This window comes from Gallus gallus, chromosome 3 (genome assembly GCF_016699485.2).
Source record: "Gallus gallus isolate bGalGal1 chromosome 3, bGalGal1.mat.broiler.GRCg7b, whole genome shotgun sequence".
NCBI lineage: Eukaryota > Metazoa > Chordata > Aves > Galliformes > Phasianidae > Gallus > Gallus gallus.
Window position 1 is genome coordinate 38,515,097 of NC_052534.1, and position 13,627 is coordinate 38,528,723.

The 13,627-nt window shown below is 47.1% G+C and overlaps 2 protein-coding genes and 1 long non-coding RNA gene across 11 annotated transcripts in view; 1 reads left to right on the forward strand and 2 right to left on the reverse strand.

Moving 5' to 3' along the window:
* MLK4 (mixed lineage kinase 4) overlaps positions 1–2,062 on the reverse strand; it is a 42,014-nt gene extending 39,952 nt beyond the window's left edge. For all 3 annotated transcript variants that reach the window (XM_015284406.4, XM_015284405.4, XM_015284404.4), the window contains exon 1: positions 1,257–2,062. In XM_015284406.4, the coding sequence (XP_015139892.2) occupies positions 1,257–1,977 (721 nt within the window). In that variant the 5' untranslated portion in view covers positions 1,978–2,062. The remainder of the gene's footprint in view (positions 1–1,256) is intronic.
* A 2,496-nt stretch (positions 2,063–4,558) lies between these two features.
* Positions 4,559–13,627, forward strand: part of PCNX2 (pecanex homolog 2 (Drosophila)) — a 150,198-nt gene continuing 141,129 nt past the window's right edge. For all 7 annotated transcript variants that reach the window (XR_005858867.2, XR_005858868.2, XM_015284401.4 and 4 more), the window contains exons 1-3: positions 4,559–4,782; positions 10,922–11,130; positions 13,293–13,410. Coding sequence is in view for 5 of the 7 variants with exons in the window: in XM_015284401.4 (XP_015139887.2) it covers positions 4,630–4,782; positions 10,922–11,130; positions 13,293–13,410 (480 nt within the window). In the remaining 2 variants the exon portion in view is untranslated. The remainder of the gene's footprint in view (positions 4,783–10,921; positions 11,131–13,292; positions 13,411–13,627) is intronic.
* On the reverse strand, positions 11,661–13,081 carry LOC121110439. Its single transcript, XR_005858878.1, has 2 exons — positions 13,008–13,081; positions 11,661–11,880 (listed from the first exon to the last, which is right to left on the reverse strand). It is a non-coding gene; the product is annotated as an uncharacterized LOC121110439 (long non-coding RNA).

Here is a 13,627-nt window from a genome sequence, read left to right on the forward strand (position 1 = left end):
CTAACAGCTGCCTTGGATTTAATGCGTTGGCCATGAAGCCTGTTAGACCCTGAAGCAACGTTCCAGGAGTTCATCATCTTGCACTACAATGAGAACCACAAATACAGCTGAGCTAGGTCCTTTCTTTATCAAACAAATAGTGAAAGTGTTCTCGGGAGCAGTCCCATGACTGAGCCTTGTCTTAACAATCCATGCATGATGACCTTCAAGACACGCTACAAAAGCCTTTCAAACAAAATGCTTCAAACTTGAATGAAGCTTTTTCATTTTAACTTAACCACTTCAGGATGTCAAACTGATAACAGGGTAGCATTCCCGTTCTGAATGGGCCAAATTTACAGCAAGGCTGCAGAGACTGCTTCAAGCATTTATGTAAGGGCACAAATTTCCACTTTCAGGCCACTCATTTGAAACAGCCATGACGGTGAGGCTTAAACATCTCCATCCGTGTGAAACCAGCCTTCAACACAGTTGTCTTAAGACGCCCTTGCATCAGCTCCACCAGATGGGTGAAGGATTCATTACGGATGAACTGAACAAATCCCTCACTCTTTCAGGTGCTTTTGTCCACACCAGAAGCTAAAAGCATCAGAGTTTCTACTGGTTTTAAAGTACTGTTTTTCCCATCACTGCTCACTGTGCAGGTGAATTTTATCAAAAGAAAAACAAAACCGCATGCAGATGTCCAGAAGTGAAACAGAAGCAATATCTTTATTATTAACAGAGCAAAACCTGCCTTATCCCTGCAGGCATTCAAGGCCAGGCTACACGGAGCCCTGGGCAGCCTGACTTAGCAAGCAGCAGCACAACCCCCACGGCAGGGGGTTGGAACTGGACGATCTTTAAGGACCCTTCCAATCCAAGCTGTTCTATAATTCTGTGATTAATCTTGCCTTTAAAAGCTATACCGAGCCAAGGTCCTGTAAAAGCTAGGATAGCAGACCGTGTCCAAGCAAAGGAAGTCTCGTGAAACTGCAGCTGTGACCACGCACAGGATTTCGTCCCACTTCACTTCTGACTGGGCTCCTTCCTACCTGAGAGCAGGACTCGGTCCTGCCGCACTTCAAGCGCACCCACTTCCCCCCAGCCTTTCCGAAGGAACCAACGACCCGCTCACAGGCGCACAGACCCACCTGCTGCCAGCCCACTTCGGGCACGGCAGGGCCCCGCTCCCCCGGCCGCCCGGGCCCGAAGGCCGCTCCCAGAGCCGGCCGCCCCCCGCCCCGGGCCCCCGGCCGCCTCCCCGAGGAACTCACTGTTGCTGGACTTGAGGTCGCGGTGCAGGATGGGGACGATGGCCTGGTCGTGCAGGTAGAGCATGCCGCGGGCGATCTGCACCGCCCAGTTCACCAAGACGTGCGGGGGGATGCGGCGGCCCCCGCGGGCGGCCCCGGGGGAGGCGGCGGAGGAGGAGGCGGCGGCGGCCAGGGCCCGGTTGAGGGAACCGCCTCGGGCGAACTCCATGACGAGGCAGAGGTTGGGCTCCCGGAGGCAGACCCCGTGCAGGGCGATGATGTTGGGGTGCCGCAGCATGGCGAACAGCTTGGCCTCCTGCCGCACGCTCTCGGCCGTGGCCGTGATGTCCTCGTCGGGGTCCTGCCGCGCCGCCTTCACGGCCACCTCGCGGCCGCGCCAGGTGGCGCGGTACACCTTGCCGAACCCCCCCACGCCGATGATCTCCTGCAGCTCCAGGTGCTGGAAGTCGATCTCGGTCAGGCTGCCCACCGTCTCCTCGCCCGCCGCGCCGCGGGGCTGCCGGGTCACGTAGTTGGCGGGGAAGATGCCGAGCCGCTGCCGGATCTTGCCCGCCCACCACCCGTCGTCGCCGGACACGGCCGCATCCTGCGACAGCACCTCCACCACGTCGCCCCGCCGCAGGCTCAGCTCGTCCTCGCCGCTCGCCTCGTAGTCGTACAGCGCCGTCCACAGCGGGCACGGCCCCCCGGAGCCCGACGCCCCGGCGCCCGGCGCGGCCATGGCGGCGACCTCAGCCCCGGCAGCCGCCACCGCGGGGGCGCCCGCCCGGCCGCATCCTCACCTGCCGCCGCCGAGCGGGAGCCGCGGGAGGGGCGGGGCCTGGCGCCGCCGGGCTGACACAGGTAGGGCGCAAGCGCGGGCAGAGAGGGTGGGGAGGGGAGTGGCGCTGCTCCCGCCTCCCTGCTCCGCGCCGCTGATTGGCTGCCGGTCGTCACGTGGCGGCGGGAGCTAGGATGGGGTTGGAGGGAGGGGGCGGCGGTGGGTGTGGAGGCGTAGGCAGGTAGGTGTCTTCCGCGCGCGCGCAGCCTGAGAGTGGGTGTGGGCTGCTTCGGGAGCTTTGTGCCGGTGGCGCTGGGTGCAGCGGCTGTTACGAGCAGCCCCAGGTCGGTAAAAGGGCGCGAGGCGGCATCATCAGCGTGTTCGGTGCCTCTCAGCTGTCCTCGCGTCGAGTGCTTCACGTCCCTCAGCAGCCGTCTCATTTGCAGCTGTGTATCACAACCAAATTTCCGACGTAGTTATTTGGAAAATTAAAATTGAACACAGTTAATAAGCTCCCGTTCATCCCGCAGCAGGAACTAGGTCTCTACACGCTAGGCAAAAATAAAACGCTCCAGCGATTGCTGAATCCACGTTAACCAAAAAGAAGTAATGCAGAACCGGCGTGTCTATCGAGTCTTTTCCCATTTCCTTTAATATAAGAGAACGCCTCGCGGCTATTCAGAGAGATAATTGCAAGCCTTTTCCTTATCTGCATATTTGCCTTATTATAAAAGCCATAAGGTATGTTGTAACACAAGCGCTCTGCCACACAAATTCCACCTTGAACTTTATCTGGAGGAATCTGCAGGAACTCATTAACTGTGGAATGTTTTGGGTCAGGCAAGGTGTTGGTTGCAGTACGGTGAAAAGTTTAAATATTTATTTAGAGCTAGTGCTCAGAAATTTGCTCCCTGAAGTACCATTGTGCACCAGCAGTTGCTACACCCGGGTTATTCTTCGGAGTTTCTGCAGCACGGAGCACTCCAGGATCTTGGTGTGTGGTTGCTGTTCCCGGCTGGTCTAATAATGGGGACAGTTTCAAGGGGAGCAACGTGAAGCGCCTGTAACTTTTCTCATGGCACCACCTAGTGGAGTTATCGTTAAGAAGAACGGCGTGCAGGTTGCTGATGGGGAGGCTCTCTGCCCGGTTTGTCACTGACCTTTCAGTGGGTCTGCGGTCACGTTTTCTGCCTCTGGCACTCCTCTGCAGCCACAGGTACAGTACTGCGCATCTGTCTGCACTATGTGGAACACATACCCTTAGCTGGAATAACAGAAAAAGAGTGGAAAGATTTGAGTGATGAGAGGACAGATCACCCTAAGTGAAACACAGCGTTGGATCCCATCTCTTTTTATTTGGAAGTCTGCATGTAAATGTTTTTGTCAGTATGTATATGGGAAACAACTTTGGTAGTTGCTGAAAAAATTAATATTTTGAATTGCTGTCTATTAAAATATTATTGATTGGCTGGTGGCTGCATTTGATGTTTGTGTTAACAAACTTTGTCACCTTTGAAAAGAATCTGCCTTACTATGCAAAAGGTAAAATAAAGATTTCCACTCGCCAAGGGAGAGAGATGTTATGCAAGACACTGTTAATGGAACGGCACAGAGGGCAGTGCTAGAACTGTGCCTCCTTCATACAGAATCATAGGAAGGCCTGGGTTGAAAAGGACCACAATGATCCTCCAGTTTCAACCCCCCTGCTATGTGCAGGGTCACCAACCATCAGACCAGGCTGCCCAGAGCCACATCCAGCCTGGCCTTGAATGCATGCAGGGATGGGGCATCCACAAGATTACAGGTTAGAAGACTTCTTGGCAAGGACAAACCAAGCAAATACCTCTCCCCGTGGCTGTAGTCCCACAGACATCCGAAGGCGCTGTGCCACTGAAAGAAGCGGTGCTATCCCTCCTGTTTGTACGGCTCTCAAACCTATCAAGCATCCAGCACAAGCATCCAGTGTGGCTGCACTGTGTGCAGCACTGGGAGCTGAGCTTAGATGTGGTGAATTACCCCTCAAACGCGGTTGTTTATTGGCATCCGTTGCCTCACACCCCTTCCCTCAGGTGTGCCACGGGATGTGGCCCGTGTCCCCTGTGCTGCCTTTGGCCTACCTGCTCTTGGTCCCCTCTCAGTGCCGCACACACCTATCTTCTGACACCCCTCACGTACTATAAAATCTTTAATTCAAGCTCAGTCGTCATCAGACTCAAAGTAGAGCTCGGGGTACCACCATGTGGGCCGAGGTTTGGCTGACAAACACCCGACGAATCGGGTAAAATAACCTCGTGGCGGTGAGGGGGGGTTGCGCCGTGCTCAGCGCGGTGCCGCCCGGTGGGCCGGGCCTTCCCCGCACCTGCGAGCCGCCGCGCTCCAGAACGCGGCTCCGCGACGCCGTCCGTCCGCGCGCCCACAGCGGCCGCCCCTCGGCGCTGCCGGCAGCCGGGCGCGGCCCCGGGAGCGGCGCGGCGGCGGGGCCGAGCGGAGGGAGGCCCGGCCTGGCCGGGGTGGGGCGGGATGCTCAGCGTCGCGGGGCACCATGGGAGAATCCGCCGGCGCCCGGCATGGCGGCGGCGGCGGCGGGCGGCTGAGGGGCGGCGGGGGGCGGCCATGGTGTCGCCGGCGGCGCGGCTCGTGGGGCAGGGCGTGTGGGCGGCGCTGACCGGCGGCTGGTACCACGACCCGGAGCAGGGCGCCTTCACCAACAGCTGCCACCTCTATCTGTGGCTCTTCCTGCTGACGCTGCCGCTCGCCATGCACCTGGTGAGCACCGCGGGGCGGGGGTCGGGGCGCGGGGAGCGGCCCGGGGGTTGGGGCCGCGCCGCACCTCGGCCTGGCGGTAAAGGCAGCGCGCGGCCTCGGGCGAGGGCTCCGCGTCCCCGCCGTGACCGCCCGAGGAGGCCGCGCCCCGCTACTGAGGCGGCCCGGGGAGGCGAGGGGCTGCGGCGGCTCCTCGGAACCCCCTTCGGGGGCGGCTTCTTGTTTGCCGCCCATCCTGGTCTGACCAGCAGGGAAGGGTAAATAAAGGCAGAAAGTCAAGTGCCTGAATGTCACTGGTGAGTCGCATTGCTCCTCGTGCCACGCAGCTCACCTTGTGCTGAGCATCGCAGGTCAGTGGTTTTACTAATTGGGATTTGCCGAACTTTAATATGTTTTTTCCTTGAAAACCTGGAAGTTTGACTCAGTTTTGGTGTGCTTCCCCCTGCCTGAGGAAAGCTTGGAAGTAGTTTGCTGGATCATTGCGTCCATTCGTTGGCAAACTCTTTGGTGGCTGTAGCTTAGCATTATTTGTCTAGGTGAAAATTGCCATTCGTTAGGCTCTTGCAATGATCAACTTGATTCTTAACAAAGTGTGTAGCTTGGCTGTTTGTTTCTTTGTTTTGGTGGGATAAAAATTCTAGGCAGGTCTTTTTGCCCTACGTGAGGAATTGGACTGGGTGACCTTTTGAGGTCCCTTCCACCTCAGGTGATTCTATGGTCAGAGATGGCCCTGATTTGCGAAGAGCATTCATGAGTCTGTGTGGAATTCCAGTGGGAGGTCAGTTGTGTATTTTTAAAAATCAATTAGTATGCTGTACTTTTGGCACGGATTGTGCTCGAATCCTGTAAGCGTGGGTCGTGGAGCTCTTAAACCAATGTAACTGTGTTTTCTGGTGGATGGAGTCTCTGTCCTCTGCAAGCCAACAAGAGCATAATGTGATAAGAACTGCTGCCAAAGTGACGTGTGATTTTTCAAAAAATGAGGAAAAAAAAAATGAAGGTTAACTTTCTTTTCTAGCTGGAGTAAGTAGGTATACATCTGAAAGAGTGTCTTCTGGAAAACTTCTGAAATAATAGTATTGCACAAAAGAATGCTGTAGTTTAAAGCAAACGTAAAACGTGAGCAATGTTGTAAAGGGAGAAGAAGAAAACCAAATTTACCTATTTAACTTTTCTCTTTCTTTCTCCTGGGCTTCGTGTTTGTCAGTCTTGATGGATGTGCTCCTGCAGACTGGCTGGCTTTCTGATGAATCATCTGGTTAAATGAAGGACTTGTGTTCTTGAGCTAATGTGTCGCTATGGGAATTCTTTATCCTTGATAAGAATAATGCATTTATGATGTTGCCTGCTCAAGTAATGATGTCCTCAAGTATTTGTTTTCCTGCTTTAAAGCGTTTGGGCTTTCTAAACTTTGTGTGCGACAGATATTCTTGCCACTTAGAAACTTGAACCTCTTTTTTTAAATAAAGGATTTCTTTGGGGAATTTTACTTACAATCTTTGGCGACATTTGGGGTGGTATTCATGTTACACGCTTTGGAATCAGCTTAAGCAGTCACCAATATCTCTTGAAATGGCAAAGTCAGAACCAATCAGAGTGCTATTACTAAAAACGTTCCTTTGCTTTGGATTGTCTCAGTTACACCTTTAACAAAGTTAGAAAGTCTCCCTGGAACGGTCTGATTTGAATGAAGTGACAAAACTCACCCAGCTGCTTTTAGGTTTTTCACACTGGCTCAGCTGAGATGTGCTGACAGTAGCATTGGGGAGCTTATAGTATCAAGTTGTTTCTGTTATGTGCATCGAGGATTTTGTTCTCCAGCATTGTCAGCACAGCTTACTTCGGTACTAATTGTTCCCTTGTGGACTTCCCCATTCCTAAACATGCAGTTCTGTGTTTCGTGTTTTCCTTTTCTTTTTCATTTATCCTTTGTAGCAGCAGATATGCAATGAAAAATATACATTGAAAACTATTTGGAACATCGTTGCTATTAAAAATCAACTTTCAATATTGTTAGGTTATCTTCTAACCTTGCCATGTCAGATCTCAGATTATGATTTGGTGGAATAAAGTAACAAATAGCACAGGGCTCCCAGGTGTTGTGTGCATGCCTGACATTAGTGACACTGCTAAGCAGGGCCACCTTGCTGAGGTCAACCCCAGTGCAACACCAGTAAAGCAGAGAGATGGCTCTGGGGATGCTTGTACTGTAGCCTGTTCTAGAAGCTGCAAGGCAGTGTGCACCTGCCTTTTTGTGAGTCCTTGAGATAGCTTAGCAATTGTTTCTTCTGTCTTTTGTTGGACAGGAAGCTCTTGAATTGAACGTTAGGTCTTCAAGTCATACCATGATAAATACAATGTGGCAGTATAAGGGTGTGGGCACGTAAACAAATTACTCGGAGGTAAACTGTGATAAAGCTGGCAGTGTGTCAGCTGCTTCCAGTCCCAGTTGACTGCACTTTAACCTACTTTCTCCTTCTGTAACAGTAAGGATATGCATATCACTGGAATAGATAGATGAACTACACTGCTCTTACCATATTTATTAGGAGATAGAATGCACTCTTGAAACTGAGTTTACACCCCTGGGATTTGCTACCTGTTATTGCACATTCTACAATGCATTAGAGACGTCTCTTAGATATTAATTCAGCTAAAGGAACATCAAAGTCTGTATCTTTGGCTTCAGTGCTATGGTATATCCCACTCTTTCTTCACCAAGTCTCACTGTAGTGGCTGACTGCGTGTTTTGCATCATTTTTGTGCTGTAGCACGCCAAGGCTGAGATGAGGGCAATGTACCATCTACCTTTAGATGCATTAGGTGGGTTACGTCTGGGTCTAACCAACTTAATTATTCAGTCCAATTTACAAGATGTGGTATTTTGGTCAAAGGTTACGTGTCTTTATATTAGGAAATACGCACCTTAGTCACCTCCACCTTAGTGCTACCCAAATAATGTTAGTAGACATGAGAAGTTGGCCATTTCCCTGGCAGTAGCCTGTGGGTTGGCAGGAATCTCAGGCAGATATCCTGTCTGCATGGGCAGGTCAACCCTGTTGCATCTGCAGCAGTAAGCCAGGTGGCATTTCAAACACGTGAACCTGCGTGTCAGCCTGTGGCTCTCTGTGTTCTGATATTGGAAGCTACTGGCCTGCTCCTAGAAGGGAGGTGTTCTATTGAAGTTAGGTGACAGTTGCCAAAGACTTAGAAACTTCTTCAGCAGCGGGGCTGGAGAGAGATGATGTGCAAACAGACACATGGTGTGATTATAAAACCTAATTTCTGTAGGAAACAAGGCTAATAATAACTCTAGTACGGCAAAAGTGAATCTATCATATAATTCCTCAGTGGTCTGTAATTTAATTTCCCCAAGCTCAGGCAAATTTTTGTAGCTTTCACATATCCATACCTGGGAACACCAGCTGCACTCAGACAACACTACTATCCTTATACAAAAGGCCTGTTTCTGAAAGTCCAAGGCTTTCCATCCCCACCTTCATCTTTCTCCCAGTTCCTCGTGTGGGCAGGGAGCAAGCTGCCAGCTTCTGCTGTTTAGCTTTTTCCATGATCCAGAATATTAAGAATATGCTGGCCTTTATATATATATATATATATATATATATATATATATATATATATATATATATATATGTACAGGCAGATTTTGATTTGTGAGCATGCTTAGCACATACTCCATGGGAATCGCTGTATGTTGGGTGGATGTGCAAGGAGACCACAGGGAGGCACTGAGTGTGTCCGGGAACTCTGGTCAGAAGGCAGGGATGGGAACATGCAGCACTCAGTGTTAGCTAGAACCAATCCTCTCTTTCATATAGGAATTCAGGAGCTTCTGGTGATTCTCTCCTGTAGTGTATTCTATGCAAACATAGACTGCGTTGTTGGAAGTTTATTTCTGTTGTGTCCTCTTGACGTTATTCATTTTAAATGTATTAAGCTTGATAGGTGTCACCTATAAAGCCTTTCTATTTTGGTGTTGTTTCTCATTGGGTGGGCAGTCCATGCTTTTAGTGTGTAGTTGAAGAGATTTCCTGGAAAGTGAACATACCTCTTTGAAACAGATCCTTGCAGACGATTGGCAGTCATTCTTTGTGAGACCAAGCAATTTTTAACTTGTGTTTTGCAAATGCTTTAGTCATAAAACACAAATTCTTCAACTTTATCTACCGACCCTCCTACCATGAGAACACTGCTTTGCATATACATCTTCTTTCTGGCTCAGATTCAGTAAATGACAGCTCACAAAGAGCATGCTGAGTTCTGGTGTACGCATACATATAGCATATGTACATAAAACAAAGTACTCTTAACAAGCTAAGACTCAATTTGTAGAAAGTAATGTCTTTCTCACTGGGTATTGTTAGTAATATATACTGACTAGATGGCTTCTCTACTTTTATGTAATAAATTCAGCAGTGGTTCAGGTTGGATATCAGGAAAAGATTCTTCACCAGATGGTGGCTGGGGCCTGGGACGCCTCCCCTGGGCAGTAGTCACAGCCCCAGGCTGTGAGAAATCAGAGTTCCGATTTCTGGGTGGTCCTGTGTGGAGGCAGGAGTTGGGTCCCTTCTATCTCAAGATATTCTATGATTCTATATGAATCAGAATAGTCCTAAGAAAGAATTTACCTGAAAAACCAAACGCAGCAGAGGAGTAGCAACTCATTTGCTTATGTCACAGAAATGATTCAGCATACTCGTTTCAACATCAAGATAAATGTGGTGGCTTGTTTTAGAGATGAAGTAAATGTACCTCATTCCCTTCCCTTCCTTATCTATGTGGGCGCAGTGTGGTTTATTTCTGAGTCTGAAATGATTTTTAAATTCAAATGATCCTTGATCTCCAAAGCTGGTATTTAAAATTATAGATTTAGGGCACTAAATTAGATCTGTCTGTGAGACTCTAAATGAATAAAAACTATACGTAAGGATGTTTCGTGGCCATAGATATGAAGATTTTGGCCTTTCAAATGTAACTGGAAGTATTTATTATGAACCTTTCCTTACAGTAAGGAAGTATTTACATAGGAGAGTGCTGTTCCTTCACAGACGTGACGTACCGATGTCTGTGTTTGAACTATAATTCATTGTAATGACTAAGAGATAGGGTGCCCATCCCAAATCAGCAGACACAGACAGCTGCAAATTAATGATTATGAACTATAGAAAAAGAGCTTTCAAAGAGGCTGCCTCTCTCCAAAAGCACTACATTTATTTGTTTTTACTGATCCTAATTATTTTTTTTTTTAATTCTTCAGCATTATAGGCAATAGGAGATGTTGTGAAGTGTTAGAAAAAGGCAACAAAACTACAGCATTTTAGTGTTTTTAGCATTATTCTCATAGCTGAGAAATGGTAAGATGACAATTTTTCAAAAGGAGTTTCCCGTTTATGGATAATTAATCTTTTGTTTTGTGTCTGATAATGCAGGAAAAGCTGTATTGTCCTGGGAGTGGGGAATTTTCACAGAATCACAGAATGGTTTGGGTTGGAAGGGACCTTGAAGACTGTCTGATTCCATCTCTCTGCTGTGGGCAGGGCTGCCACCCACCAGCTCAGACTGCCCAGAGCCCCATCCAACCTGGCCTTGAATGCCTCCAGGGATGGGGCACCCACAGCTTCTCTGGGCAGCTGTGCCAGGACCTCAGCACCCTCAGAGTGAAGAATTTCTTCCTCATGCCTAATCTTAATCTTCCCCCTTTTATTTTAAAGCCATTCCCGTTTGTTTTATCACTATCAGACCATGTAAAAAAATTGATCTCCCTCCTATTTGTAAGCTCCCTTCAAGTACTGGAAGGGGTGTTTTGAGTGTTCTAACAACGTTTGTTAATTGTGAGCTTTTACTGGCTTTGTGAATAAATTAACAAAAGAACCTATCCATAGCTAATCAAAAGAAGAATAAATGGTTTGAAATTGGAGCAAGTTGTTGGAACTTTCTAATGAGTAGAACTCAAGACTTCTGTATGGAGATACAGTACTTCTTGTGTCTGCAAAACTCAGTAGAGGTACAAATAACAGACAATTAGAAATTAAAAAAAAACAATTGAAATTCTTTTAAAATTTTAGCATCATTTTCTTACAATAAACCTGTATGATGATGTCTTTATTATTCCTTTCTATAGGCTTGTCCAGCAAATGCAGTTACAGCTTTTGCATACTGCAGCTTAGTGACGGTGTTCTTCACAGCAATTAAGGTGATCAGTTACCGTCTGCACCTTATGTTTGATAAAGGCGAAGCAATTCAACAACAGGTCCCAAGAAAAAATGGAAGGCAGTGTAAAGATGCAGAGGTCCCGAAAGAAAACACAGTTCTTCAGCCCTCAAATCATAGGTAAGCTGTACATTACATGTTGCTGGTACATTGTATATTACTGGTAAGTTTGCACTGTCCTGCGCAGCAGAAATACCCATTGATAGCAAGAAAACTCCTACAGTTTTGTGGGGAATGGCACTCCTCAAACCCTTATCAGTGCTTTTATTCTCAGTGGTTCTAGCATGCTTGTGATGAAGCAGGCAGAGCTGCACCTGGTTTGAGGGTGGGGCAGCCACTGGACCATGTGAAGGGAAGAGACCTATCTGGGAGGGGCTAAAAGATCCTAGAGAAAATCTGGGAGTTTTTAAAGAGGTGTTAAAGGCTGAAGGAAGAGCAGAGGTTCTTTTTGGTTTTATCCCTGTGCTGAAGAAGTTTGAGGGTAAGAGAGAAGAGCTGTTTCTTCAACAGAAAGAAAAGTGTGTTTTTTTTCCTATTACAACTTCTGGGAAAGTGGTGGAAGTCCATACAAAACTTTCTGGGAAGGAACAAGGAAGTGGTGTGCACCTGTTGGCAAAGAAAATGTTTTTATATCAAATGGTGTGCACGTGTTGGCAAAGAAAATGTTTTTATATCATGGCTTTGAAAACCTGAGTGCAAATTTGTGTTGTGTGCTCATAGCAGCTTACATCCTCTGATCAAGCCTAGATGTGTACGTTGTTTTCCTTTTTCTGACTGCCTTAATTCTTCTGCGGTACTGTTCAAGAGTAAAGTTAGAGCTGCTTTCATTTCTCAGGTCATTGGGTAGGTATTTCCAGCCTTTTCTCTGTACTGCAAATAAATAATCACAGTCAGCGAGGTTGCTTCTGGGTTGATATGGTATTAAAGCTAAAAAATAATGCTGGGCTGTAGACTAGAACAAAGATTTTCCAGAATCATGTCTATGTAGAATATTCTGCTGGAAACTTTTTGGAATAAATCAAGACAGTTTTTTTTACTGGTTTTTCAAGCTTGAGTCATAGGAGCAAATGAAGCTGGCAGCCAGCTTTCATTGTTTGTGAGCTGTACAACCGATGTGAAAGAACCTGAAGTATGGTACATCCAGCAGTGGCTGCAGCATAAAATGTCCAACCATAGCTTAAACGGAGTAGTTACAGCTGCCAGACTCTGACTGAGAGCTCTGTATGTGTGAGCTTCTTGTTCTGGTTTTGGTGCATTTACAGTCGCTATGGTAAGCTCTGCCACCGCTAGCTCTGTGCAAGCTGTGCAGTATCAGGTTTGTTTGTGTACCTCTGTAGTACTGTTCTCTTGTGTTTTTTGGCATGTCTGTGGTACGCTCCTAGCAGCGGCTTTGCTGGTATTGTCAAGGTCTGCCTGCACCAAGGCTCTTCTCAGAAATGCTTCTCATAAGTCAATTACCATACAAAGGATTTATTTTAGTTTGAGTGATGCCTTTCAGGCTCTGTTCTCACTAGCCCACAAAGCTGTTTCCTATTTACAGATGTCTGATACGGTAATTTGAGAGGCTCATCTGTTCTAGGCTGGCTCAAATTTAAACAGAACCTCAATTTTTTTTTCTGTTCATTGTGTAATAAGTGTGAACTTTCATTATCCTGCCTTAGTTTTGACTGAGAATTAGAAGTAGCATCTCTTAAAACCTGTGTGTAAAGTCATTTCTGCTTTTCCTTATAGGAGGTCTTGATCAGAAAATAAAGAATATTTTGGCTACCTGGCTGATAGATTTTAAACAGGCCTTGGTGTGTTGGTTGAACGTGTTTCTGAAGTCAGCTAACTACAGAAAAAGTTTGAGAATCCCCAGGAAAAATAATTTTATAGCTTATATAGATAGCTGTATGGTTTTAAAACTAAAATTGGGAAAACAAATGTTTTTTTTAACGTTTTATCACAATGGGGATTTATTATTAACTTATTCCCAGTAAATTTTTGTTGCATTATACCTGAGAAAGAGAACGTGTTGATTCTCAGTAGTACATCTTGTCCAAAACTGCTTGCTTACATCCATGGAAAACCTAAAAGAAAAAGAGCAGTGAATAGTTGAATGCATCCACCAAGGAAATCATTAACTAGCTGCCTGTGATGTATGTTTCTTTTAATTAAGTCAAAAGGAACAACTTCACTTTTTATGGTCTAATGATCATATGAATAGACATTATGCATTGCATTTCAAACAATTGTTTGATGAGAGGTGAGTAAATAACTTGGTTCCTTTTCCCTTTTTTCAGCAATAAGATTGGGGATAATGGTGTAATTGGTGAGACCAACCAAAATGGCTCTACCCCAACAATACATGACAGTTTGAGGCTAGAAGCTCTCCACTCACAGAGCTCATCTGGGACAATGGTTAGTATCTTTTCGGTAATAATGTTTTCACTTCATACAATGTGTATTAGTCGCATGGAATTTTTACAGTCAGATGCTGATGACTGGAAGCAAGTCTGCTCCAAGTTGGAAGGATACTTTGTATAACTACTGCTGTTGGTCAGCCTTGGCCTTGTCCCACAAGTTTAATTTCACAAAGCTGAACCTGTAGTAGATAATTCTCTAAGTCTCGAGAGAT